The following is a 25,244-nucleotide window of genomic DNA, read 5'->3' on the forward strand; positions in this document are numbered from 1 at the left end:
AAAAGAGAATTACAAGCTCGGCGATCGATGAACCAAAAAGTTTCGAGTGTCTTCTTGAATAGTTTATCAGCTCATAAGGCGCAAGATGTACTTTGTGCTGGGGAAGGGGCGGCGGTTCCTTGATGACAACATTCTAGGTGCTTGAGCGATAAAGTTCCATCGACGTAAAAAGTTACGGAAGTAAATTGTGAGAATTAGCCAGTTTTTTTGCTTGAATGAGAGGATTCTGGCCGTCGAAACCATTTTTATCTTATAGTCTTTGAAAGCTATACTTCGAAGTCATTGACTCAGTGGTATCTTAAATAGATACTCAAAATGTTAAATAAGGGACGGGGATAACACGATCCACAAGAATTTAGACACCAAACAAGTGCGAAAGGTACGTCACGAGAGCTACCAAGCCAACCATTCAAATTGATTTTTCTTCATTGTTAACACTAACTTTTATATTTTATGTGGTTTAGACTTCACCCGTTCGTATCAAAATATCAAAAATTTGTGACTCTTACGTGATCAAAAAGTCGATATTTCAATGGATGATGTTGTGACGGATGTCGATATCCAATTTGGGTATCAAATGAGTATATATTTGAGCCCTTATAGCTCAAACTAAGCAACTTAAAGGCATTATTGCATAGAAGAGATAGGGTCTTGGCTTGATCATCTTCCATTGCCAATGGCAGCAGCAAAGAAAGAGCAAAAACAGTCAAAGAGGTGTTCATTGGGCCAACTCTCAAAGCACCTGAAACAACACAAAGGAAGGCTTTATATCATATGGAAATGTGCAATCATTCTTCTTTCTTGGAGTGATTAACCAAATATTTCCAAATCTTTCCATTTCTTCATCTTGTCAAATCGAAAAGCTGTGATCTTTGTCGTCGAGTTTGTGAAACGTGGTTATTGACTAGGATTCGTTCGTGTAAGAATTAAAAATTTATCGTTGATAGTAATGTACTGTGCGGGACGGAGTAGTAAGGGCCCTTCTTACCTGCTACGAGTCATTCGACATTGTATATTTTCGTTTTCGCAGGGTTTCTTTCTTTCTTTCTCTTTTGTACATATATGGAATCGTGGTGAATCTCGATTTTTTTTCTATTCTCGAATGTACTATTAGAATCTCGGTTTTTTTACTCTAAAAAAGATCAAAAAAGTTATCATGATGAAAAGCTTTCGTTGATAAAACATTGTTGGAGAAGTGTTTTGTCGATATCAAAAGTGTTCACATCGAAAAAAGTTGTGCGATTTTCGTTAGCATCGGAAATCCCCTCAAGTTATTAACAATCATAGTTTAGTTCACTCAAATCTTATGTAAGATATGTTGATGTTGCAACCAAATGCGATGAGTAGTCTTGACATGATGAACTTCTAGTATGATTTTATAAGACCCGATGCCTATTTTATGATTTCAAGACTAAGTGGTTTCTAGTTTTATTCGGTAACTTTTAGTCCCGAGAGAGGTCATAATTCATTATCATTATTTGTGTTTGATGCTCTTTACTTGGTTAGGTTATGAACTACTTAGATCAAGTGGCTCTGTCTCGGTTAATTTAACTATGGCACACAAGGTGACTTCTATTCCTATTTGACGACTTTTGGTCTCACTTTTTTAGATTACGACTCACTCGAGTATAACAACTTTTGGTTCGACTTTATGGGTCATATAATGAAAATAGATTTTGAATATTAAATTTTGAAAATAGAAGATCATTTGCAAAAGAAATTAAGGGGAAAAGAAAAAAGGAAATATGTATTTAGAATTTGTATCTCAAAAGATTTGGTTGGCCATATGTGGGGTACTCAGTTTTGGCCATTTTTCAATCAAGATTTTTTCCTCCTTTTTCTAATTTAATTTTATTTACTTTTGTTGACTTTTAATTTGCACTTTGACTTTTTATGTTAACTTTGTTTTATTATTTTTAAATGAATGAATATTTGAGGACTTCTTCACCATTCTCGAGCTTCAAAGAACCATGACATCCACTGATATTTACAATTCACGATATTGATAGAAGCCAGAATCGAGTAAGTTAGGTTGACGTAGTCCTAGTAAACTGATTTAAACTTCGAATAAGAACTAGTTTACCAAACTCGAGATTTTAATCATCAAAGTCGGGCACTCCTTAAACCTGCCTTAGGGTTTTTATCAAATATGAATGATCTAGTCTCGAGTGTATACATAAAGAGTCGTATAATATGATCGCACCATGAAGTTTAAATTTACTTTTACTCTCAACGTATCAAAATGGGGAATCCAAGTTGAAATTGAATAACCAAAATGTCAGTACAGAAACACAATCCAAACTGGTTCTATAATCACTAAATTTATGATCCAAAGAGCAGCGAATATCCAATCCATTGCTTTGTAGACTGTACCAAAACTACTATAAACAATATATCTAAAGACTTGGACTTAATTTATTTTGCATTCTAAGTACCAAAATTCTACTTAAAACTGAAGCAGAAAAAGAATATAAAACTTAAAAGCAAGTGGCTAACCTAACATATCTTCACTTCTGGACTCTTCAAAACTCCCTCAAACTTCGCTCTTTTGCATCCACCAAATGTGGAGCATCAGCAAACTCAGCATCTTTGTCAAATACATCCCACCCATCATCTGAGCATGCTTTCAAATGGTTTCTTTCTGATCTTTCTTCTTTAAGATTGTTTGATGACATGCTAGATTTGGAGCTAATGAACGAGGATGCTCGGCTTCCTTCCTTATCGAGATTTGAGGACGAACCTTTCTCAGCATCCAGATGAGATGCTGTGTCTGTTAAGGGTGCGCAAAAACGTGCCAAATCGCTTGCTGCGCTTTTTAGAGATGAACCTGATGAAGCTAGAATGCAGCTTGTTTGACTAGAGGAAAGAGATTTGCTTAATGGTACATCCAAGTCGAACTTCTCCTTCAGATGCCTCACGTCTTGAACAATAACTGAAATTTCTCCCCTGCAAGCATACCATGTAGTGTTTTCGTTTTCTCATACCGAGATAGAAGTTGTGAAATCGTAAAGCAGTACCGGTAATTTTGAGGACAAAATGTAGGTATAAATATTATACAGATAAGGATGCAAATAATAGTTCTGAAAATTGGAAAATCGCCTTTGGTTAACGCATCCCCTAGGCGGTAGCTCTGCCTCATAGGGACAAATGGCGTTAGGCATGTGATGCCCAAGAAACGTATTCCCGCAAATTAGTAAACCACAGAGGCAATCATAAAAGAAAATTAGATATCCAGCAGATTTTATAATGCAGTAATGATTAAAGACACGAGTTTAAATTCGTTATGCAGATGCTTATCATAAGGTGCAGGCTTGTTTGTTTTTCATGTGATGAACAACAATGCACAGGGACAACGTTAATCTCTAACATCGTTAAGTTTATAGGAGAGAAAACTTACTGTAATATATCAACTAATTGCCCATGATGGATTAGAAACTCCCGCAACTGCATTAGAAAAAAAATTATTAAAATCAGTAGTCAATAATCAACTTTCCCCTGAACAGTGCACATCATTCACGGCGGTGCAAAGAAGCTGCTTAGTTTACCCCCTTTAATATCCAGAAATGAGGATTTTTGGCTCCGCCCCTACAACTATGGTTAGTTACCTTGGCATTCTCCTTTGCTTCCCGTTCTAGTATCCTTGATTCCTCAAGTACCTTCTCCATGAGGGCCTCTTGCTCGGCAAGAGCCTTTCGAGCACATTCTTCCTTAGCGAGGTTTTCTTCCTGTATTACTTTCAGCACAGCCTCTACTGCAGTCATTCTTGCTCCAATTGTGGCATGCATCTGGATGATAAAGAACTTCTGTCAGTTATTCTTCAACTACCAATCTTTCACAGATGATGACTCTCATGGCTAGAAATAACTCAAACTTGAGTCATCTTACTTTTCTGTTCCTTAAAACAAAATACTGAACATAATATGTTTTATAAACAATAATATGATGATGTATTCTTTTTATTTTATAAACAAACTTGAGTCATCTATATCCTTCATAATAACTACAGAAAGATGCAAGTTAGTGAAGAAAAAAACAAAGAGGGAGACAAAAAGACACGGGTTATAGCTATAAGGCATGCATGAAGGGTCAAAAAAAGAGGGAGATTTTGAAAAACCAAAAAATATGTTTTAAAAACCTCATCAAGAATTGAAAGAGATTTGTCTCTTTCCTCAGACAAGCTGAGCAGACGAGATTGTAGTTCCCTCGTTTCCGTTGCTAAAATCGCCTTTTCTCCATAAACTTCTCCGGCATGCTGTAGAAGAAGAAATTTCACTCATTAATTAAAAATACAAGCATAATCCTTACAGACCCTATAGGATCTAAACGAGAAAATCTCCCACCATATCATTTGCTTCCTTAGTACGGGCTACAATCTGCTTCATTTCCTCCACTTTGGCCAGAATTTCTAACTCTCCATTGGCAGAATCTTCTTTGACTTTTTCAACATATTTCTCCACATGTTCCAATGCCTTCATCTTATCGATAACAGATTGCATCGCTGAAAATAACGTTATCTGCAGAAAGGTCAATTGTTTAGAACGCAACAATATGTTGATATCATCAATCCTATGCATCATATAGGATCCAAGTCTTACGACATGGAGAGATAAATAAATAACATAGTGATACTTCATATTTGCAAAGGTACTCGGAAGCATGGATATCGACATGACACGACAAGCTGCATGCCTTTTTCGGAAAATCTAGGACATAAACATGGCACCACATAACTTCTTAGTTTCCTGTTAGTATCTAACTTCCCCTATTCTCCAAAGGCTAGTCAGAAAACATCATACAAGATAAACAGAAAAAGCAATTGGACAGAGTAACTAACTAACAGATACCATCATGTCTCGAAGATTACTATAAGTTTTTTGCAATATGAAACAACAAACAACACTGCAGCATGGTACAACTTCATCTTGGCAAAGGCATGGCAAATATGTTCCTTTGAGCACACAATTTCAAATAGCAAATTCTCCTCGACAGATGGTTACAAAAGATCCAAAATGAAAATGACACACCAAAATAAAGTGGTTTCATTTAAACCAACTAAATGAACTGAACCAAGAAAACTAAAGGACTGGTGAAGCTCTGTAGTGCAAATAATCCAAAACATTGAGCATTACCATATTTAGAACTTTCAATCTGAGATTTACTAACACCAAGTTAACAAGTACCTTGTTACTTTTAGCATCCTCAATGTTCTTTTCAAGAAGTTCGATACTACATGGTTGGCCTGACTGTGTGACTATGGTATGCCCCACCAACCCATCTTCAATCACAATCATCTCACCAGTAGAACACTCTTGCTTGGGACTAGGATTTGAAGTGCCATTTGCATTTGATTTCTGATAGTCAGATTCAGAGTGAAGATGGATTACAGACTGAACAGGAGAATGATTTCCAAAAGATGGGTTGGCAGTCTGACTATCACAATTCTCATCTGCAGAAAACGGTCGATCATCACGGTATGATTCATGTACGTGCCAGCCGTCCAAATCATGAATGTTATGAGAATGATTAACCCCATCAAACGGTGTCTTATTCTGTTTGATATCCTCAGTGACCAGGTTCAAGATTTTGGTGATTTGAAGATTTTGTTCGTGATCATTGTATTCACTATCTTCATGAATCAAACCATTTAATTTTCCAGGTGCTACTTGATTCAATTCTACATCACTGCGGTCTTCTTGTACACTGGCTAGTGCTTCGAGGCTTGCAGTTTCAGTATTCTCACATGATTGCTTAAAGTCATCACTAGCAACATAACTAGTTTCAGAGACAGATTGATTCAATGCGAAATCTAGATGTGCCACACCACTCCCTTGGGAAGTGACATCAGATGCTTCATCACCAATTGTACCTGATTTCAAAGAATCCATTTGCATTTTGTTCTCAACTGCACGTTCCACATAACCAACAAAAAATAACACATGATATTAATAGGGTGTTCGACACATCTTCTGACGTGTTCTTTCTTAAAATAGGTAGTGTTTGAATAAAATTTCAAGGAGTGCTAAGAAGTGTCCTAGGCCATTTAAAAACACCTTTAAGAATTTCCAATAATCAAAAGTGGTTTGAGAAATTCTAAAAACTAATAAAAAGCCCTTAGAGGAAGCATTTCACTAATTTTCATTCAAAAGTGTATATAAAACAAGTGCTCCCTTAAAACTCTCTTCTTTTTCCAATGATAAACCAAACACACACTTAAAAGTTTGAACACAAGACAAGATTATCAGCTTTACCAAGAAATCGAAAATGTTATAGCCGAACATTACAATTAGGAAGGGCTACCTTCTTTTGGATCCTGCGGGGGTAATTGATATTCTCCAAGAAAACAAGGTATAACCTCAGTGAGAACATCATTAATAGCTACATGAACATCCTTGGGATTTTCAAGAGCTACAGCCCTTAGCATCCGATGATCAACCTGAGAATGAACATATTAGCAACCAAATGTAATTTAAACCTCATCATATGACCAAAATAAGAGCAGAGTTTCATAAATTTCAATCGTCACAAGACAATTGAATTAAAATTGTATCATAACACAACTTTTGGGATGATCGGTGACAATTAATAACTAGCAAAGGAACAAATCAAAATCATATCAACGTCATACCTCCGGAAAGAGTTCCACTAGACACTTATAAACGCTATCGAAATTCATTTCCCAACAAGATTAATCTGCAGGAGACAACCAAACACTGCCTCGTCAATCAACAAAACCCCAAAAAAAATTCAACAAGAGGAGAGTATCGAGGAAAAAAAAAAAAAAAAAAAAAACCCCGAACAAGAGTTAAAAATTTCACATAATCATTCGACTGAGACGATAACTAACGCATTTCCCAAACAATCGAGTTCACAAAACAACGCTACAGAACAAGAACAGAGGCAAATGAAAGCTATAATTCAACCCCCAATGAAGAAATTCAAAAGACAGATAAAAACGCATATAGGTTACCAAATTTTCTCAGCAACCAAACAGCAAACGGAAGAAACTAACGAAGATCAACCAGTGATTGAGAGCGAGAGAATCGAAAGAGAGAGGAAATGAAAATTGATGAATTGGGTTTAAGAAAGAGTCGGCCTACTTAGCAGGCAAGGAATTGGGCATTATCGTCAATCTGTTTCGCGATCATATCAGATCATTGATTTTCATTTAAAAAAAAAAAAAAAAGATCAATCTAGTAGTTAAAAAGTATTGATTTTTATTTGACTAATTTTTAAATTTTTATTTTTATTTTATTTAAGATTTTAATCATATTATTATTTTATTTATTCTCTAATAATTAAAAAAAATTAGATTTTTTTTAATGAATATTTAAATAAGATTATAAAATACAAACATTTTTTAATGAATATTTAACGCGCAGATTATAGAAAACTTTGTAGAAACTAATTGAATATATGTCCGTCATCTATTTTATCACGGAGATAAAGAGAGTTTTCTCCTGACACATAAATTATATTCTCCATCTGGTTCGTGTTCGGTCTCAATTATTTATTTATTTATTTATGTGGTAATTTTTTACTTTCGATTTTGAATCTAATATATTATTAATATTTAATTTAGTCATTAAATTTTAAAATTGGCTTACAATTATTATTTCGTTTGCAATATTTAAATTTTTTAGAAATTAATTAATTTTAAGTTTTTAAAAATATTTAAATTTTTGGGTTTATTATATAAAAAGTTCAAAATTTTAAAATTTATTATATATATATATATATATATATATATATATATATATATATATATATATATTGTGGACCGATAAATATAAAAGGAATAAACGTAAATTAAAAATAAATGGAGAATTGAAGATATAAATTTAGAACCCGCAATTTCTGTAAAGGTCCGTTGCGAGTTGCGGAAGCTAGCCGTAGCCGATCCAACAACGATTGCTCGGTATGCTCTCTACGCCCTATGCGCTCTTCTCATGTCTGCGCAGCTTCAAATCTGCTCAGTCTTCTTTTGTGAGGCGAAAATTCGTCTTACAGATCAGAGACGTTTCGAGTTTGAAGGTTATTTGGCGCAAGGATTCCAGATTGGACGAAGCCATTGAGAACGACAAGCGGTACAAGCTATGTGCGCGGGTTGTGAGGGAAGTTCTCAACGAGCCTGGACAGGTGATTCCGCTTCGATATCTGGAGAAACGACGGCAGAGATTGCGTCTCAATGTGTCAATCAAGACGTTTATGAGTTTTAATCCGGGTTTGTTGGATACTTACTATGATAGAATCAAACCTAAATCTGAACCCGTCCTGTTCTTACGCCCGAGCGACCGGCTTAGGGGGTTTCTCGAAGTGGAGAAGAGGATTACGATGGAAAATGAAGCGTTGCTCGTTTCGAAATTGTGCAAGTTATTGATGATATCGAAGGATAAAGTGCTCAGTGTCGATAAATTAGTGCAGGTTAAGCGGGAATTCGGGTTTCCAAATGATTTTTTGGTCAATTTGGTGCCGAAATACCCTGAATATTTTCAGATAATTGGTAGTCCTGGAGACGAAAAATCGTTTCTTCAATTGGTTTCTCGAAACCCTAACTTTGCGAAATCAGTGATTGAGAGAAGAGCCGAGGACGAATCCATATCGACAGGCATTGATATTCGACCCAATTTCAACTACAATCTTCCTCCTGGATTCTTCTTAAGAAAGGAAATGAGAGAATGGGTTAGAGATTGGTTAGAACTAGATTACATATCGCCGTACGAGGACGTGTCCCATTTGGCCCAAGCTTCGCCGGAGATGGAGAAGAGAACAGTAGGAGTTTTTCACGAGTTGCTATCACTTTCATTGTTCAAGAGGATTCCAGTGCCGATATTGGGAAAATTTAGTGATGAGTACCGGTTTTCAAATGCATTTTCCAGTGTGTTCACAAGGCATTCTGGGATATTTTATTTGTCTTTGAAAGGTGGGATTGAGACTGCGATGCTTCGAGAGGCATATAAGGGTAGCCAGTTGATTGATTGTGACCCATTGCTTGAAATAAAAGATAAGTTCGTGGAGTTGTTGGAAGAAGGATGGAGGGAGAGAGCTGAGCAGCGAAGGCAGCAGGCTAAACAAGTGAGGAACGACATGGAATTCATGGCTGCAAGAGCTGACGCTTAAAGGGCTGAGTTTTATGATGAGGATGACTTTCCAGGTAAGTAGATTTTGGGAAATTTTCATTTTTAATCCTATTTATCTTACCTTTAATTTAATCTAGTCGAATAATCAACTTGAATATGCAGTGAAATTGCTGCCTCATTCTAGTTTTTTTTTTTTTTTTTTTTTTTTTTTTTTCCCTCTTTTTTCTCTTTTGAGTTTATATGATGTGTTGAAGTTAAAAAAGAGAGCCTCCTATTTCTGCTCAAGCATGGCAAATTCGCGTCAAGAATTTAGCCTTGCTACACAGCCAAAAAATGATCAATCTAGCTGCCTTTTTTCTCCATAGACTGGAATATGACTCCTTTGTCTGATTGGACAGGTTAGGATTGTAGTTGTAATTCAGTTCAACCTTTACAATTTTCTGTGGAATATGATTCTGTAGAAACCTTAACTATAAAATTTTCTGGAGCCACTGTTTTCTTATGCTTAATGTTACTCGTAAGTAGGAAATCCTACCTTTTTTTTTTTTTTTTGCATGTCATGTATGCTTGTGATATGAACCAAGACATCTCAATCACGCAATATGATTTTAAAGAAGATGAGCTTCATTTATTCTTAGATGATTACAAATTTTGGGTGGATCATAATCTAGAATTATGTTGTTTCATCAATGTATTTTAAGATTTTTATATTTACTTTAAGGTTACATTTACATGGTGGCTAATTATGGTCATAAAGTATGAATGTTACGACTCTTAAAATGCCCCATGGAAGGTCAAAAGTTTTATTTTGGGACTATATAAAATCATGTATGTTGTCTTTGTAAAGTAGACTTGGAAAATATAGTAAGAGAGCATTTGTGCTTTCTTTTAGCCATGGGCTAAGTTTCTTTGCAATTCTATGTAGTTTAGGTTGCATGCTTAGAATCATTCAAGCTCGACTTGATTATTCTTGCTTGTGGAGTGGTTTGAATCTTAAACAAGTGTGTTTGCCTTAAGATATTCGATCAACAAGATAATTCAAATCTTACTTTTTCTTGGAGTGGTTCATTTGAGGTTTTTGGATATATTTAGATTTAAAGTTCTTATTGTTCAATAAGGTTGTTAAATCAAATTCTCAAGAGTTGCAATCATTTAGAATAAAATCCACTTAATCGGGGGATTTTAGCATTTGAGAACTAAGGGTTTGCGAATTCAGGTGCTTACGAGGGTTCTTAGATTCAATTGGCTAGCATTTCCTTATCAGCTTGTGTCCTCTTATCTGAATTATATTATGTTCAGTTTCTTACAAAAATAGAAGTAATGTTTATCAATAATTGGCCAATAAAAATGTGATTAGTCTAAAAATGAGTGGGATTAGGATATGGAGCTTAGTTCCTATCGTGTATATGGGGGGATTTCGCATTAATGTTAATATTTTTTATACTCAAAATTTCCCCTTCTTTTTCTCGTAAAAAGAACAAATCTATGGATGACCATGAGAAAATATTATTTTCTGATAATAAACAGCCTCAACTCAACCAAAGCCAAGGAAGTTTTGCATGATTATTATTATTATTCAATTAGAATTATTTAGGTGAAACAAAAGAGCTCTGATAGTTTGGATGAAAGCATACCAATAAAAATAGCAAGTTCCTAGGAAATCTGTGTTTTCCTTAAGAGAAACTGTTTGTTTGTCTGATCAAAATGTCCCCCAAAATAAAGCTCTGGATATGCAGAATTACAAAGTTTGGACTCGAACCCCATGAGCATGCCTCGCCCAGCAGAGGAAAATTTTGGTGTTAGGAAAGTAGTATATCAAATAGTATTCTGGTGCATTCCCGTGTGTCTTGCTTATTGAAGCTTCCTTTATGGAGTCTACTCCTGCTTTTATGGATAAACTTGCAGCTTGGATTGCACAACTTAATGTAGAGCTAGAATTGATTCATTTTGTAACTGTTGTGTCTCGCTTCATTTCAGCTGCCATTAACATTCGGAAGAGGTATAACTCCCTTTTGGGAACATTTCTAAATTAATGTAATTCCAACGTTTGGTTCCACAATGACAATCAGCTAATGAACTCTGCTCTAATCAGTGTAAAAAAATTTCTAGGTTTCTTGATGATTGCTCGAAGATGTAATGCACACATCTCCGTCTCATTAGTTAACGATGGTATAATGTCCAATCTTCAGGAAATCACCCTATCTAGCAACTATGCCAAGTGCTAAATGGTCTAGCAGTGGAATGTTCAAATTAGCCTTCAAGCAAGTAGTAACGGATGGCCTATTGAGCCCTGCTTGAAATTCTGTGTCCAATTTCCCTCGCGCCAAATCCCCATTAGTCACCTCATACCCAACATTAGAAATTTGCTGCAATGGTTCCCAAATTCATTAAGCAGCCTAAACCATTCATCATGGTAGGTAGTACAGACCATTATATCTATGTGAAGTACAGGATCATGCAGGTTGGATTTGGTCTTGCAAATAATCTAGTATCGATGGAATGACTTCTTCACATCTCTTGCATGTTGCAAGGAAACTTATTGTCCTATTCTTTATATATGCTTCTTAGTGAGGTGACACTTCATTATTGTGTGCAAAACAAATTGACGGAGCACATTTATATTCTGATACTATATTGTTCATGTGACAAATGATGCAAGGAAAAAAAGGTTGAAGTTTTCACTGGATGGAAAATCTTCTCATCTGAGTACTAAGAACAATTTTTTTATATGGATCTCCAACCCCGAAATTCATTCACCTTAGAAGCATTAAAATAAGTACTTTCTTTTCTGTGAGAGTTCATCTTGCTTATCTCGTATATTGCAGGAATGAACTCAACAAGATTGTGATGAAGGTTATTCATTCATGAGGTTTAATTTAACTCTTGTGCGCCATGAATGAGGCCATAACAAAATACCAACCAAACAGAACCTACTTCACTCCCACAGAAAAAGAAAGAAGCATAAAAAAAATGCAAACAAACTCTTACCCAAGGGTCTTAGGAATTCTGGACTGTATAAATACCATTGTTATCAGTCTGCAACAGCCATAAAGCCTTCCCAGGTTCCTGTGTTCTTGCTTTGACTCGGAAAATCTAGATAGCTTACTTGAATGGGGAGATTCAAGATCCTTTTATTTGCTGTAACTTTGTTCTTGGCTCTGATTCCTGACACAGAGGCTCAATGGCAGCCACCGAAAGTTGCTCCTCGGCCACCCTGCCCCTCCCAGATCGCGCTAGCAAACCTTGCTTGCGCAATGCTGCCTTACTCCACCATGGCCCTGTCACCTCCATCACTGTCACTCTCTGATAACCATGAAAGCCACGGCCCTCCGCCAAACCACAGACACTTGCACACGCACTGGCACGGACACCAGCACCAGATATCCCTATCGCCAATGGAGGAGAATTGTTGTAAGTGGGTGCAGCAGTTGGACAGTCAATGTTTATGCAGGCTGTTGTCTCGGTTGCCTGCATTCTTAGAGAGGCCTCAACATAAAATTTCTTTTTCTGTTGGCGGTTCGTGCAATGCTACATTCTCATGCGGAGGAGGAACCATAATTTAAGCTAAAATTTTCGGGTTATGCTCGAGTCATAGTGTGATTCAGTGCCTCCTTATCTTTCTTAGTGTTTTGGATTTTCATGTCTGTGTTGTGTTGATGTTATATGATTCACTAGTTCTGTTGTTAAGAAATACAAATGTCACTTAAAACAGTTTCTAAATGGTGTTCGTATAGGTTCCAAAGTTAGGGGGTTATTAGGTTCAAATACAACTAAAAATGCACCAAAGATGTCAAAGACATAATAATATTTTAGTTTTAGGGCTCATTACTCATATACTCTGATATGATATCTTGGAAAATGCTACAAATTTCGTTGCCAATGTTTGGAGTATTTGCTTGACTATCATACGATATGATATGAGAATGTTATCAACAATGTATCTGCCTACCAAAACTAGTGGCACCATTTTTTTTACAGTTTGTGGATGGTAGATTTCAGACCTATAATATCATGATTCTCTTGCCTCGGATTTTCTATATCGCTCTACTTCCTTTGTATGAATAATAGGACAACTACCTAACTCTTTGTTTATTTAGTTGTGGAAGTTACTTATAAGGTATTAAATCTATTATTCTCATGAGATAATTGTCTTACCCTCTAACATATTATGTTATGATGATTATCTATTGTAACAACTTAAACTCATCAATAGCAGATATTGTCCTTTGTAGGCTTTCTCTTTCGATCTTTCCTAGGATTGTGAGATCCCACATTGGTTGGAGAGGGGAACAAAGCATTCTTTATAAAGGTATAGAAAACTCTCCCTAGCAAACGCGTTTTAAAAATCTTGAGGGAAAGCATGGAAGGGAAAATCCAAAAAGAACAATATCTGCTAGCGGTGAGCTTGAGCTGTTACAAATGAGATCAGAACCACACTGAATGGCGTGCCAGCGAGGACACTGAGCCTCGAAAGGGGATGGACATAGGACGGTGTGCCAGCGAGGACACTAGGCTCCGAGGGAGGTGAACCTCAATTTTGAAGGGAAAGCATAAGGAGGACAATATTTGTCGTCTTTATATCCATTTGCTAGGATTGAAGTCATAATGCCTAGTAGTGCTATGATTATCCTATAATGACTTTATGAAGGCATGCTTTGTTTCTTTCTTTTGACTTTATTAATTCAATGCTCTCCATTACAATGATCAGTTTCTTTTTATAGGTAACTCAACAACAAGATCAAGTTCGTTGGGGTCATTTCACCTTATTCGTTTATCAACTTTAGAATTTTGCCTTGAATGATGGAAGTTGATAAGATCATAAGACTAACACTATACTTCTTCTTCGAGAAAAAAAATATTATAATCATATGCGATTGAACACCTCCATTTTTAGGTGGTTCTAGGAGGAAGCTAGTGCTTTCGTGAAAGAACATGTGAGTTGCAAAGTTGACCAAAAATCTTGTTTTCGACCATTGCTTCATTCATGATGATAAGACACGATAACTTTGATATAACTACAATCAAATCAATTGAAATGAAATGAGACGAGACGAGATAATACATAATAAAATCACAAGAAACATCGGTGATTGATAGCATTTTTATTATTATTTTTTCTCTTAAAACAATTGATCTTTTAATTTAATATATATATATATATATATATATATGTATACATTAAAAATTTTAAATTGATTTTAAACGCTAAATTGGAGAAGTATATTAAATTAATAATTAGTTATACAAGACTAAAATAAATAATAAAAATCGCACTAAAATTAATTGATTGAACACGTAAAGGATTTTTCAATTTGTTGGACGTTGACAAGTTCCCATTAATAAATATATATAATTATTGTCATTATTTTGTGCATGATATGAACGATATGAATGGCTTTGGTAAATTCCTCATGATTTGAAAACATTCGAGTTTCTAGAATTTATATATATATATATATATATATTTGGTTTTGATTTTTTCTTTTCGTGAATCATGTTTGTTTAATAGAACTTCTTTCAGTAAATTATTAAGGGCTGTGATAATTTCTTTATCAAAATATGGACGTTTAAATATTTGTTCTAACATTTTTTTTTCTTTCCAAAATAATTATTAAAAAATCAAAACAAAATACTTTTCGTTGTTTAATCAATTTTAGAAAATAATAATAATAATAATAATTTTAATTATTTATTATTTTATTTTATTTTTGTAAAATTTGGCATGGACGTCAAAATATATGGTTATGAAAAATAAAAAAATTAAATGATGTTAGCAAATGAGGCTTGATTTTTATGAATACAAATTAGGTTAAATTACTAAACACACCCTCAATTTTTGTATTTTTTCTTTAAATTATTTTTAAATTTTTAAAAAATTTCAATAATATCTTGAAAAAAAAAACTAAAAATTATCGTTCAGTGTTAATTTTAATTAATAAGAATATTTTTTAAAAAAAAATTAAAAAAGTTAAAAAGGATAGTTTTAAAATTCTTAAAAAAAATTTGAAACACAGTAAAATTCAAATATTCTTAATTTTCATAACAATTTAAAAGTAAGATAGGGTAGAGTTCAACAAAAAAAAAATTCAACTTGCAAATTGACCAAATTTTCGATTTTTCAAAAATTAAATCCAACCCAACATTTATAGCTTAGATTAGCTTAGATTAGGTAGTTTAAGTTGTTCAAGGTGTCGGGTTACATAACAAAAAATCATCTCTTTAAAACAATATTTATTTAGAATTTTTTCGTTAAATTTCATAATAGAACGAAGAGGGATTCCTGTATGAAATTGAGATTTTTATATAAAATATATTTAAATAGGTAACGTCGATCGGGATGGAGACAAGCAAATTTTCTCTCAATTCTGTCCCTATCCAAAACGGAGATTCTTTGCCCTATTCCGACGACTCGTGAATCTCAATTAACATATAGAAAACGAAACTAAACTTTTTAGCAAATCATTAAATATTATTATTATTTAAAAAAAATGTATATTGGTAATATTTAACTCAAAAAAAAAAAAAAAAAAAAATATTGAGCACTGACAGCGTCAACTGCAAACAGCGCCGCCCACTTGATAAAGTCGGGTCGCTGAGCCATGCGCGCTGCGTCATGTGGTGTTGACTCAACCCTCCGCCCGCACCGCCGCACGCCACGCACCATATACACACGCCAACCTTCAACTATATCCTCCTCCTTGTCCAAGAATCCACTTTTCCCTTTAAATTATTAAGATCTTTCGATCTTCTTATACGATACACTTTCTCGACTTTTTATTAGCTCTTTAAATTTTCAATTACCAACTCGAGCAGTAAAATTTTGCTCTTCTCGACCCTGATGCGACAACGAGAGACGTTAAAAGGAACAGGTTAGAGAGATAACCTAAAAGTGAGCGGAAGAAGTAAGAGAATTCCGAGTAGATTAGACATGTATCCTCCAAAACACGAAAAATTCTCTCGTCACAAATCCTAATCTTGTGTTCGAGTCATAACTAGAAAGATCTCGTGAAAAAGACCCATCTTGCTGAATTTGAAAATAATACATTTCTCGTTCATCAGAGAACCGAGTATTCTCGTTAGACCTTTTCCGTCAAGAGGCTCCCACGAGCATTGATCTTGTATACGAGTTATAGATAAAAGGATTTTGTAGAGAAGATCGATCTAACGTTCATTATCGAACAAAATTTCATTATATATATATATATAATATCATACAATATAAATATACATAAATACACTCTTTTCAAATTGTTTATAGTTTTTGTAATGTATATATTCCTTCTTGTAATGTTTTTTGGCTTCCTTGTTCAAGGAGTAGCAGCTGCAATGGCTGCACTTTTCTTCGGTGGCACGCCGGGGCCGGGGAGGGATGCTAAATTCTTCTGGGTTTTGACGGTGACGATCTTCGGATGAAGAAATTGGTCGATAATCGTTGTGCTTCGTGCAGTGACGAGCTTGTTCCATGCTTCTTCTGCTTCTTTTCCTCGCTTTGTAAAGGCCTCTGTAGCATCGAGTCTGTGTATGTTCCATTCCTTGATATTTATCAGTCGTTGGATCTTTCCCAATTGCCTCAATGCTAGCTTGCACGTGTGCTCCTTCACTTTTGATATGGATTCTTGTAAGAGTTTCTCTCGAGTTTCCTCGTCTAAGAACGATTTGTATCGAAAATAGGAGTCGAATTCGGGAACCCCAATTGCCCTTTTGATCCCTCGAGAATAATCTCGAGCAGGATCAAAGAATTTTTCCGCCTCGTCAACCATTCCCTTAGCTACCATTTTGTCTACCCTATCAGATACAAAGGATTGCAATACAGGTATTGACACATCTACCCAAAGAAAGCAACATTCATATCTCGACTGAAAGTTCGAGTCAACTAAGGTTTCAATATAAGAATTCGAGCCACCAGCGATAATCGGGAGCCGACCACGGCTACAAATAGAATCCAAAGATAACATAGTCATATCAGAGAAGTCAGCTGCCGAGAAGTCACAAAAGGGATCAATAACTCCAAGCAAGTGATGCGGTACACCACGTTGTTCTCTCTTCGTGACCTTATTTGTTACTATATCTAGCCCATCGTAAACTTGCATTTTATCCGAGTTTATAACTTCCATCGAGTATCGGGTAGCAATGTCGATCGACAACCGAGACTTACCCGTGCCAGTAGCGCCGATCACGATCACCACCTTCTCTTTTCCGAGCTTGGGGAGATTGAAGAACGGGTTAGAGTTTATTCTTCTAGGAGGAAGATTTATCAATGGTTGAGTGATAATCTCTTTGCTCATGAACATGGTGGACACATTCATGCTTATAAATCTAATAATTTCATCATCAAAGTATACCAAAATTAGCCAATCATATGAAAAGAAAAATTGAAGAATATCAAGAGAGAGAAAGAGAGAGAGAACAAAAGGCCTCACCTTTATTGAGAGAATATAGAAATGAGTAGCAATGAATGGTTTGGAAGGCAAATTTGATATCAATCTTTATTTCCCTTCAAAGTTTTGAAGCCAAAATGGATACTCATTTGGGTCAATGGGTATGCCATTTATAAGCATGATCTTCAAAAGTGGGTCAAGATCTCTCTCTCTCTCTCTCTCTCTCTCTCTCTCTCTCTCTCTCTCTCTTGATCATATTCTTTTTGTTCAAGAACTTAATTTTAATTACAAAAAAAACCCAATAAATTTTTTTAAAAAAGTTTTGATTTTGAAAATAAAAAATAAAATGGGTTAAAAATATTTAAAGGTTCTTGGTATGATTGATTTGATCTGGGTAGTAGCCATTTGCATAAGAATATGACTTTTTTGGCCTCACTAACTTGGGGAATATTGAGTTTTAAAATCGACTTGAAACCATAATGAAAATGCTTTACACTTTCCATCTTTGATGTGATTGCCGAACTACCGATTTTAATAAGTTCGTAAATTTTAAAAATGTGGTGAATTTGAATACGAAAGTTCGTTATAAACGAGTGAAAATCTCTCTTTAGTAGATGCGTTATAGAATTGTGAAGCTGACGGTCATATGTAACGGGTTAAGATGGAAAATATTTGGTAGCAATAGGCGTGAGCGGTTATAAATGGTATCGGCGCCAGACACTAGACGGTGTGCCAACAAGGATACTGGCCCCTAAGCTGGGTGGAGAGGGGAACGAAACATTTTTTTATAAACGTGTGAAAACCTCTCCTTATCAGACATATTTTAAAACCATGAATCTGATGACAATACGTAACGGGCTAAAACGGACAATATACGACATTTGTTCTAATCCAACGAAGAAGTCAGCCATGTGAAATTCGGACGTTACGAACCATATTGGAGTATGCTCGAGCTTCGAGTTTTTAGAAAACATAAGCGAGAAAATGCGTTGAAAATAATTTGAAAGAGATCAATGTTATAAGCTAAAAGTATAAAAGTTATATTTAGGTTTCGATACGCTCGAGATCAAACGATCATGAGTAAAAATCACTTCAGGGTTAGGTATAACACTATGATTTGAAACGTACCGAACAATCGAAGTGAGATACTTTAACCTTATCGTTGTGATAAATGAGGAAAATTTTATTTTTTTCAACGTACAACAATTTGTGCCTGAATATTTTTAGACGAACGTTTTTTTCGGTACGTGACGATCTTTTCAATTCAGTTCATTTTGTGTTATAAGAGTTTCTTAGTTCATAATGGCCAATTATCATTGTAGTAAGTGGGATATGAAGACACCATTTGATTCCCTTCTCCAAGATATCATTTTCACAATCCATGATATCTCTAGATATTGTTCTTTTATAAAGTTATTGAAAAATCATATATACTTCTAAAATTATTTCATGCCCTAACGATCGTTTAAGCTGAAAAATCGGTTCTCGAATTTTTGGACCCGTCACAAAGCGGTGTACGATTTAGTTCATCATGCGTGCACCAATTGCATCTCGAACATCAAAATCGACTTAGAATTGTTTCCCGAGAGAAATCAAACTATTCAGTATGATAAGCTAACATTCTGATATTGTATCTGTTTTTATTTTCCTTATTATAAATCAGATGATTAAAATATATTCAGTATGAAAGCTAGATATCAACTGTGACGATTTTTACCAGCGATACGAAACTCTTATAATATATTTTTTTAAAACTAATTATATACGTGCATAAAATTCAAAATCTTGAAGGGGCACGTGACATCTGAGTAAAGAAGGGTTATAGGAATTTACCGATACCATATTTGAATGAGAGTGACCTTAAAGGTAGGATGATTTTCTTTTCCGGTAACTCAATCATAGAAGCTCACAGGAAGCATGTAAGATCTCATATTGGTTGGAGAGGGGAATAGCCCATAAAGGACCATATCGGCTAGCGGTGAGCTTGAACTGTTACAAATGATATCAAAGTCAGACACCGGATGTGTCCAGTGAGGACGTTAGGCCCTAAGGGAGGTGGATTATGAGATCACACATGGGTTGGAGAGGGGAACGAAACATTTTTTGTAAGGGTGTAGAAACCTTTACTAACCGTTATAAGGCACGTGCCCTACGCAGATCAAGCCTAGAAGATTCCATAACTTTAGATAAACAACGAAAGTGGGAAGGATTGAGCTGAAGATCTTAATCGAGTGGTTTCGATATAATATATCGTGATTCGTACCTACTTTCGTTAGGATTATCATTACCTTTTCAATCAAATCTAGGTAACAAGCTTAAGAGCATTTAAATCACTTGGGGAAAAAAAATCATATGCCAAATGATTGCAATATCAATTATTAAGCTTAATTGCATTGCCTTTCAAATCAATCATTATCCAAATAAAGTGTTAATCATCGTTTATGATTACAACACGAGTCAAGAGGCTTGGCATGCGAGTGGTGCCTACGATAAGGATAAGGGTCTTACCCTCTTTCTTATCAACGAACCGATGTGGAGCTTGACTTGTTTGGAAGCACAGAGAACGTTTTTTTGCTAATATTATCTTCGGTATTTGATATTGAGTTGTTCATAGCGTTACTGTATCTTCTATGTTCATTGCAGGTTAGATTATTCGTCGTTAAATAAATGGGGTTGGGGACGGGATTATATTCCCCATTCCTGTCCTGCCCGATTGTCTATCTCGCTCCATTTAATATAAATTAAAGACGATGTTGTACATTTTTTTAATTGTTAAAAATTATATTGAAAATGAAAAGTATATGAATGAACTAAGACTACGTCTGAATGATAGCGATCCTGAAGATATGATGACTAAGAAATACTTAAAAAAAATTAAAAGTCTCTATCTGTACTAATAAGGTGCATCTTACTTTTTATTGGCTCAATCGTAAAAACTTTATAATTTTAAATATTTAAAGGGAATAAGATATTTAAAAGTTTAAAAATAAAAAATAAATTAAATCATAAAACGGTTTGATTTGGTTCTCAATCATTTTAAAATAGGTGATTTTAATTATTAATTGCTAAAGCTTAATATTTTATATATACATATTAAAATATTATATGATATCTTTAAATCAAATCTCACTTATTTAAAATTCAAATGAAAAGTATTATTTAAATTTTAGGAATAAAAAACATTGAATGGAATATTTGAGTTAATTAAAATATTGTTTATTTCTAGATTTGAATGACATTTTTCTTTTTAAAGATATGTTATATTATGTTTCATTTAAATATGTATATATATTATATTATATTATATTATATTATATTATATTATATTATGGTGAGGAATTTGTTTGAGGTAAATAATGTCGCGACCATATGTGAGTGGTGGTGATATGAGTGTTACCCATTAGGTCATGTTAAGGGTCGAGAAAAAAGTATCACAATGAAACTAAGGAAGATGCACTGTTTAACGCACCAATAAGATTAGAAGCAATGGTGGTAGCAATAGTGTTAATTACAAATTCCAACGGTGAAAAAGTAGACAATTTGACTATAGTCCCAAGAGTAGGGTTTGTATCGGGATTTTTGGTGAGCTCCATATGAGGTCTGTGGCAGGTTGAAGGTATTCTTCCAAGAACGGACTAAAAGGGCCCATAACCCAAATGAATCACTCCACAACACGTGTGTGTTGTGGCATAGATGAACATTGCAAATGACATGAACGAGTATGACGATTTGTGCAACTTCTCATAGATCGGATATTTGGGCATAGAGTTGGATTCGTGACGGTATGCACAAATGAGTAGGCAAGGGTAGAAGAGTCATCGGGCCTCGATAATTTTAGATCAATGTTGTCGAGAATGTTATGCTAATTTGGTATATTAAATTATGTCGTACCCGGTAAACATTCTTAAAATTTGTTGCACTTCGGGTCGGGTCGGGTCGGGTCGGGTCACCATACCGTTGTCGTCTGAAGGGTATTTTTGTCATTTCATGAATAGTCTCGGCGGCGGTGAGCGGCGGAGAAAGACGCTTTCTCAATCCCATTTGAAAGAGAATACTCTTCCGTATCGAATCCTTCTCTCGGTTGCTCTTGCAATTTCTAACGCTCTGTTTGTTCCTCCTTTTCGAAGCCTTGGATTCGATTTTGCGCTACTGTTCTGATCTCCCTCATCTTCACCTTTTGCCGATTCTCCCTTTCCGTCTCCGAACAAGATTTTCAATCCCATCCACGGAGCAGAAGCACGAGTAGAGCTTCGATCAGATTCTCTGTTTTCCACTCCAATCATGGCGTCCACTGATGTTCTTAAACGACATAAGAATCGCTTTACATTTTCCTCTCTCAGTGATCCACTCAAAGGTACTTCTTCTCTTTTGTTAAGCATATCTGCTTATCGATAACGGATCCGGTATGTAGATTTAGTTATACCCGGAATGATTTTTCCTGTTTCAGTTATATAATTTTGACATTTTCTTTGGGATTTATATTTCTCTCAGTCGTCTTATTGAGTTAATTTCCCAGGTGATATGGATTCTCGGGATATGTCAATCGAGAAGAAGATAGAATTTCTGGAGAGCTTGACAGGGAAGGTGAGGGTGTTTGGAAGTGTTGCAAATGTTCTTCTTAGGCCATAATGATCTCCATCAGGACTGTTCTGTGAGCTGTTTACTTGCATTGATTATAGCTTTGTTAATGCGACATGATGCTTTTGCAATGTGCTTGGGATGAAATAGAAGTGCACTGCTTAATTGGGGATATTATGGATATCAATCTAAGTGTGTGTTTTGTTCTGTTTTGCATGCTAATGTGATTGGCTCCATTTTAAGGGAAAACTAGTAACCTCTCCTGGTCATTTTCTCAATGGTCACCTTTTCAATTTTATTTGGAGTCGTCTTCGTGTGGCAAGGTTGTCAAGTAGTTGTTTTCTGTTCTCTAATTTGAAGTTGGAATTCCATCGAAACTATTCATCTCGACGCTTAAATGTGCTACCTAGTGATACCAGTGACAACTCTCTTATTATATGAGGTAAAAAAGTGCATATCGTTTGTATTATTTGCTGGTGTTCATATTGTTATCACCTCCCAACAACTTATTAAAATGCTCCTGTTTAAGAAAACTAACTTTTCCCCCCAATGATAAATAAATACTGTAGTTTCCTATTTAATTTTTGCTAGTCTTTGTCCACGGCAACTCGCTTTTTCTGTTAACTTCTAACGTTTTTTCCTTACTCTTTTCAGGTTACTAATAGGAAGACTCGTAGATGGTTAAATGATCGTCTTTTGATGGAGCTTGTTCCTCGTTTGAATGCTGAAGAAATTAGAGGCTTGTTTGCTCCACCACCTTGGGGTGTGATACGTATAAAGACTTTGTTCTTTTCGTAACTATGCAAGCTGTGATTAGAGTTATTTCTGAATAATATAAATGCTAGATGTTTCAGAAGGTAGAGCCTTCTTTTGTTCATCACCTTTGTTATGTTATGCTTTAGGATTTGAGGTAAGGCATCAAAGTAGCTGTTCTTTTGATAGCCCCCTAGGGAATCTATACGAGAGAAGGCACGTGAGGAAAGAGAGTCGAGATTGATTTTGTAATTAGTTGGTTGGGGGGCTGAAGACTTAGGCGAGGAAGGCTTACTTAGTGAAAGGAGGGAGATTTAAGAGATACATTTTCTGGATGGTCTTTAATTTCGGCATCCTTGGGAGCGAGGGGAAGCTTTATAATTCTTCGCAACTCGTTAAGACAGGAGAATTCAAAAACCCCTCCTCTCTCGAAAGACCATCAGAACCTTTCTAACACCTTTTTTTAATAGGAATTAGAAAACATATCATTGATATGATGAAAGAAATGCATACAAAAAACAAAATCCTATAAAAAATAATTACAAGAGACAAAAATTCCTACCGTACACGTATGCTTTATGAACATTGAAGATATTATTATGCATATAGTGATCTAGACTATGATATATAAACCCTAAGAGTTCTCAGTAAACTTCCAATTGATCAGTTACTAAACTTAGCACCTGTTAGAAGTAGTAGCTATTTTGAATGGCTTAATAATGTAAGTGTTGCATTTGCCAAGTCATATCTAGTGGCTTTACTATTAATTCCTTGAGGGAAGGGCTATATCTTCTCATCTAGTCTATGCTAACTTTTATCGATCCCTTTACTCGAGCCTAGAAATTCCTCACCCTGGTGAAAGGATTCATCATGGTTTGAGGTTACTTTGCAGGTGACGATGTACGGCCCACAACATTCTCCATGACTAATGCAGGAGACTGGGACAAATTTAGGAGTATTGACATGGATAAAGAGGTCTTTGTACTTTTCACTTTAATGTTACCCTTTTGATTTTTGTGAACCTCAGTACAGCTGAATGTTTCGGAAATTAAAGAACGGTAAAGCAGATGCCTAATCTAAGAACATAATCCAATTATGTAAGTTTCTTGTTAGGCTAAGTTCATTGGAGTCTTGGAGAACTCATCCATTAAGAGAAAGGGTCATATTGATGCAGACAAAGTGGCTTTCTTGAATGCCTGGCGCAGAATTGAGTGTCAAACGAGAGAGGCACTTCGCCGTAGCTTTCTTCCAGAGCTTGTCGAAGCTTTTGAGGTATGTATGTGTAGAAAAAGTCATCAAGTTTTTTTTTTTTTTTTTTTTTTCCTGCATTTACTGGATGATTAATATGGTAGGTTAAGCTTTTTCTCCATCTTTAAAACATTGTTTTTACGTGATCGCGAATCTGAATGTTTGTTGAAGAGTGGCAACTAGCAAGGCATCAATCAAGTTAACTTATAATTTGGTAATAAGTTTCTTGCATTTTTGTTTTTCCGAATAGCATAAGATCATTCGTTTTGGACGGTAGTAAAGAAGATGTCCTAACGTTGCGGGTTCGAGACCCATTCCACAGATTATTGCTACATGGAGTTTGTGAGGTATTTCCTCCGGGTTTAAGTTTAAGGAAATAAGCATGCTCAACCATGAGATCCGAAATATACTTCATAGTTCGTACAACTTGATTCACTGTAACTTATCCGAAAAAATAAAAGCCGTTGAAATTTACACAAACTGCTCTTATTTACATCTATACGTTAAAGGACATATTAATCTCGAAATTTTGATAGGTTGAAATACCATTTTAGTCTATGTACTCTGAGTTTCATTTCATTTTAGTCTCGTTACTTTCAAATATCTTAATTTAGGTCCTACTCCTGATAAATCTTAAAACTTGTCCCTATGTACTCTGAGACAACACTCTCGACTAAAAGAGGTCAGAGGTTCGAGTCTTCCAAGTCGTTGTACTATTTGTACATTTAGTCTGAATAAGCTAAATATTTGGCTGAATCATTTTGACATCATGCAAATTGTTTTCTTGGTAGTTCTACAATTTGGACTCTGTGACAGTTCCCGAGTTGAAGAACGGCAGCTCTACGAAGATGACTCGGGTAACAAGGAAGAAGAAGGCCTTGGTCGAGATCCCAAATATTACTCTGACCCATTTTCTAAAAATGTCCAAAGAAGGAACATGGTAATTTCGATTCATTAGGTAAAGAAACTCGATAGCTATAAATTAATGCTCGTTACGATAATATCAAAGGTATATTTAGAGTGTAGGTAGTGTAGAGTTGCTCAAATCCTGCTGCTGGACACTCATTCTTTTGGCACCAATTGTACCATTAGTATCATTTGAGTAGATAAATGTATTGTTTCCTATTAAAAAAAAACTGTCTTCCTTCTCTTAGTTCGATCGGGTTCGACCGAGTATTATTATGGCGTTGATTGATAAGCGTGGCTGAAA

General features: G+C 35.3%; 4 protein-coding genes and 1 pseudogene across 14 annotated transcripts; 3 read left to right on the forward strand and 2 right to left on the reverse strand.

The window, feature by feature from the left end:
* Positions 1–2,235: 2,235 nt before the first annotated feature.
* On the reverse strand, positions 2,236–7,144 carry LOC111807200 (uncharacterized). 4 transcript variants are annotated; one of them, XM_087129265.1, is made up of 9 exons: positions 6,968–7,144; positions 6,626–6,690; positions 6,298–6,433; positions 5,181–5,866; positions 4,341–4,514; positions 4,136–4,252; positions 3,606–3,785; positions 3,398–3,444; positions 2,236–2,946 (listed from the first exon to the last, which is right to left on the reverse strand). In XM_087129265.1, the coding sequence occupies exons 2-9, from the start codon at positions 6,671–6,673 to the stop codon at positions 2,523–2,525; spliced, it is 1,812 nt and encodes a 603-aa protein (XP_086985391.1). In that variant the 5' UTR covers positions 6,674–6,690; positions 6,968–7,144; the 3' UTR covers positions 2,236–2,522. The 4 variants fall into 4 exon arrangements, with proteins under 4 accessions (XP_086985391.1, XP_086985390.1, XP_086985389.1 ...); XM_087129264.1 differs by having other exon boundaries at positions 4,169–4,252; positions 5,181–5,902; XM_087129263.1 differs by having other exon boundaries at positions 5,181–5,902; positions 6,968–7,143.
* A 697-nt stretch (positions 7,145–7,841) lies between these two features.
* Positions 7,842–13,784, forward strand: LOC111807419 (Ubiquitin carboxyl-terminal hydrolase family protein). Of its 4 annotated transcripts, none has more exons than XM_087129301.1 (2): positions 7,842–9,151; positions 13,294–13,784. In XM_087129301.1, the coding sequence occupies exon 1, from the start codon at positions 7,918–7,920 to the stop codon at positions 9,115–9,117; it is 1,200 nt and encodes a 399-aa protein (XP_086985427.1). In that variant the 5' UTR covers positions 7,842–7,917; the 3' UTR covers positions 9,118–9,151; positions 13,294–13,784. The 4 variants fall into 4 exon arrangements, with proteins under 4 accessions (XP_086985427.1, XP_023548910.2, XP_023548908.2 ...); XM_023693142.2 differs by lacking the exon at positions 13,294–13,784 and adding an exon at positions 12,252–12,389; XM_023693140.2 differs by lacking the exon at positions 13,294–13,784 and adding an exon at positions 11,903–12,036.
* On the forward strand, positions 12,186–12,788 carry LOC111807420 (uncharacterized). The gene has a single exon (XM_023693143.2). It carries the CDS (start codon positions 12,188–12,190, stop codon positions 12,638–12,640), a length of 453 nt encoding a protein of 150 aa, XP_023548911.2. The 5' UTR covers positions 12,186–12,187; the 3' UTR covers positions 12,641–12,788.
* Positions 13,785–16,299: 2,515 nt separating the features above from the next.
* LOC111806355 (adenylate isopentenyltransferase 3, chloroplastic pseudogene) lies at positions 16,300–17,690 on the reverse strand (annotated as a pseudogene). The gene is made up of 2 exons (XR_015423237.1): positions 17,498–17,690; positions 16,300–17,393 (listed from the first exon to the last, which is right to left on the reverse strand). The product of XR_015423237.1 is annotated as an adenylate isopentenyltransferase 3, chloroplastic pseudogene (transcript).
* Positions 17,691–21,451: 3,761 nt separating this feature from the next.
* On the forward strand, positions 21,452–25,187 carry LOC111806930 (R3H domain protein). Of its 4 annotated transcripts, XM_087129237.1 has the most exons (7): positions 21,459–21,809; positions 21,972–22,039; positions 22,688–22,796; positions 23,679–23,761; positions 23,900–24,057; positions 24,279–24,381; positions 24,826–25,187. In XM_087129237.1, exons 1-7 carry the CDS (start codon positions 21,737–21,739, stop codon positions 24,976–24,978), a joined length of 747 nt encoding a protein of 248 aa, XP_086985363.1. In that variant the 5' UTR covers positions 21,459–21,736; the 3' UTR covers positions 24,979–25,187. The 4 variants fall into 4 exon arrangements, with proteins under 4 accessions (XP_023548231.2, XP_086985363.1, XP_086985365.1 ...); XM_023692463.2 differs by lacking the exon at positions 24,279–24,381 and having other exon boundaries at positions 21,452–21,809; positions 23,900–24,058; XM_087129239.1 differs by lacking the exon at positions 21,459–21,809 and having other exon boundaries at positions 21,970–22,106.
* The last annotated feature ends 57 nt before the right edge of the window (positions 25,188–25,244 follow it).

Source organism: Cucurbita pepo, chromosome 12, assembly GCF_057944985.1.
Source record: "Cucurbita pepo subsp. pepo isolate OVF chromosome 12, ASM5794498v1, whole genome shotgun sequence".
NCBI lineage: Eukaryota > Viridiplantae > Streptophyta > Magnoliopsida > Cucurbitales > Cucurbitaceae > Cucurbita > Cucurbita pepo.

What these genes read in the sequence shown, in the direction of transcription:
- LOC111807200 (XM_087129263.1), bottom strand. Translation starts at nt 6,673, where the DNA reads ATGAATTTCGATAGCGTTTATAAGTGTCTAGTGGAACTCTTTCCGGAG. An exon ending in TAGTGGAACTCTTTCCGGAG is followed by an intron (nt 6,434 to 6,625) that starts GTATGACGTTGA and finishes GTTCATTCTCAG; the next exon opens with GTTGATCATCGGATGCTAAG. An exon ending in CTAAGGAAGCAAATGATATG is followed by an intron (nt 4,253 to 4,340) that starts GTGGGAGATTTT and finishes CTTCTTCTACAG; the next exon opens with CATGCCGGAGAAGTTTATGG.
- LOC111807419 (XM_087129301.1), top strand. Translation starts at nt 7,918, where the DNA reads ATGCTCTCTACGCCCTATGCGCTCTTCTCATGTCTGCGCAGCTTCAAA.
- LOC111807420 (XM_023693143.2), top strand. Translation starts at nt 12,188, where the DNA reads ATGGGGAGATTCAAGATCCTTTTATTTGCTGTAACTTTGTTCTTGGCT.
- LOC111806930 (XM_087129237.1), top strand. Translation starts at nt 21,737, where the DNA reads ATGGCGTCCACTGATGTTCTTAAACGACATAAGAATCGCTTTACATTT. An exon ending in GTTTGCTCCACCACCTTGGG is followed by an intron (nt 22,797 to 23,678) that starts GTGTGATACGTA and finishes GTTACTTTGCAG; the next exon opens with GTGACGATGTACGGCCCACA. An exon ending in TGCTACATGGAGTTTGTGAG is followed by an intron (nt 24,382 to 24,825) that starts GTATTTCCTCCG and finishes TTTTCTTGGTAG; the next exon opens with TTCTACAATTTGGACTCTGT.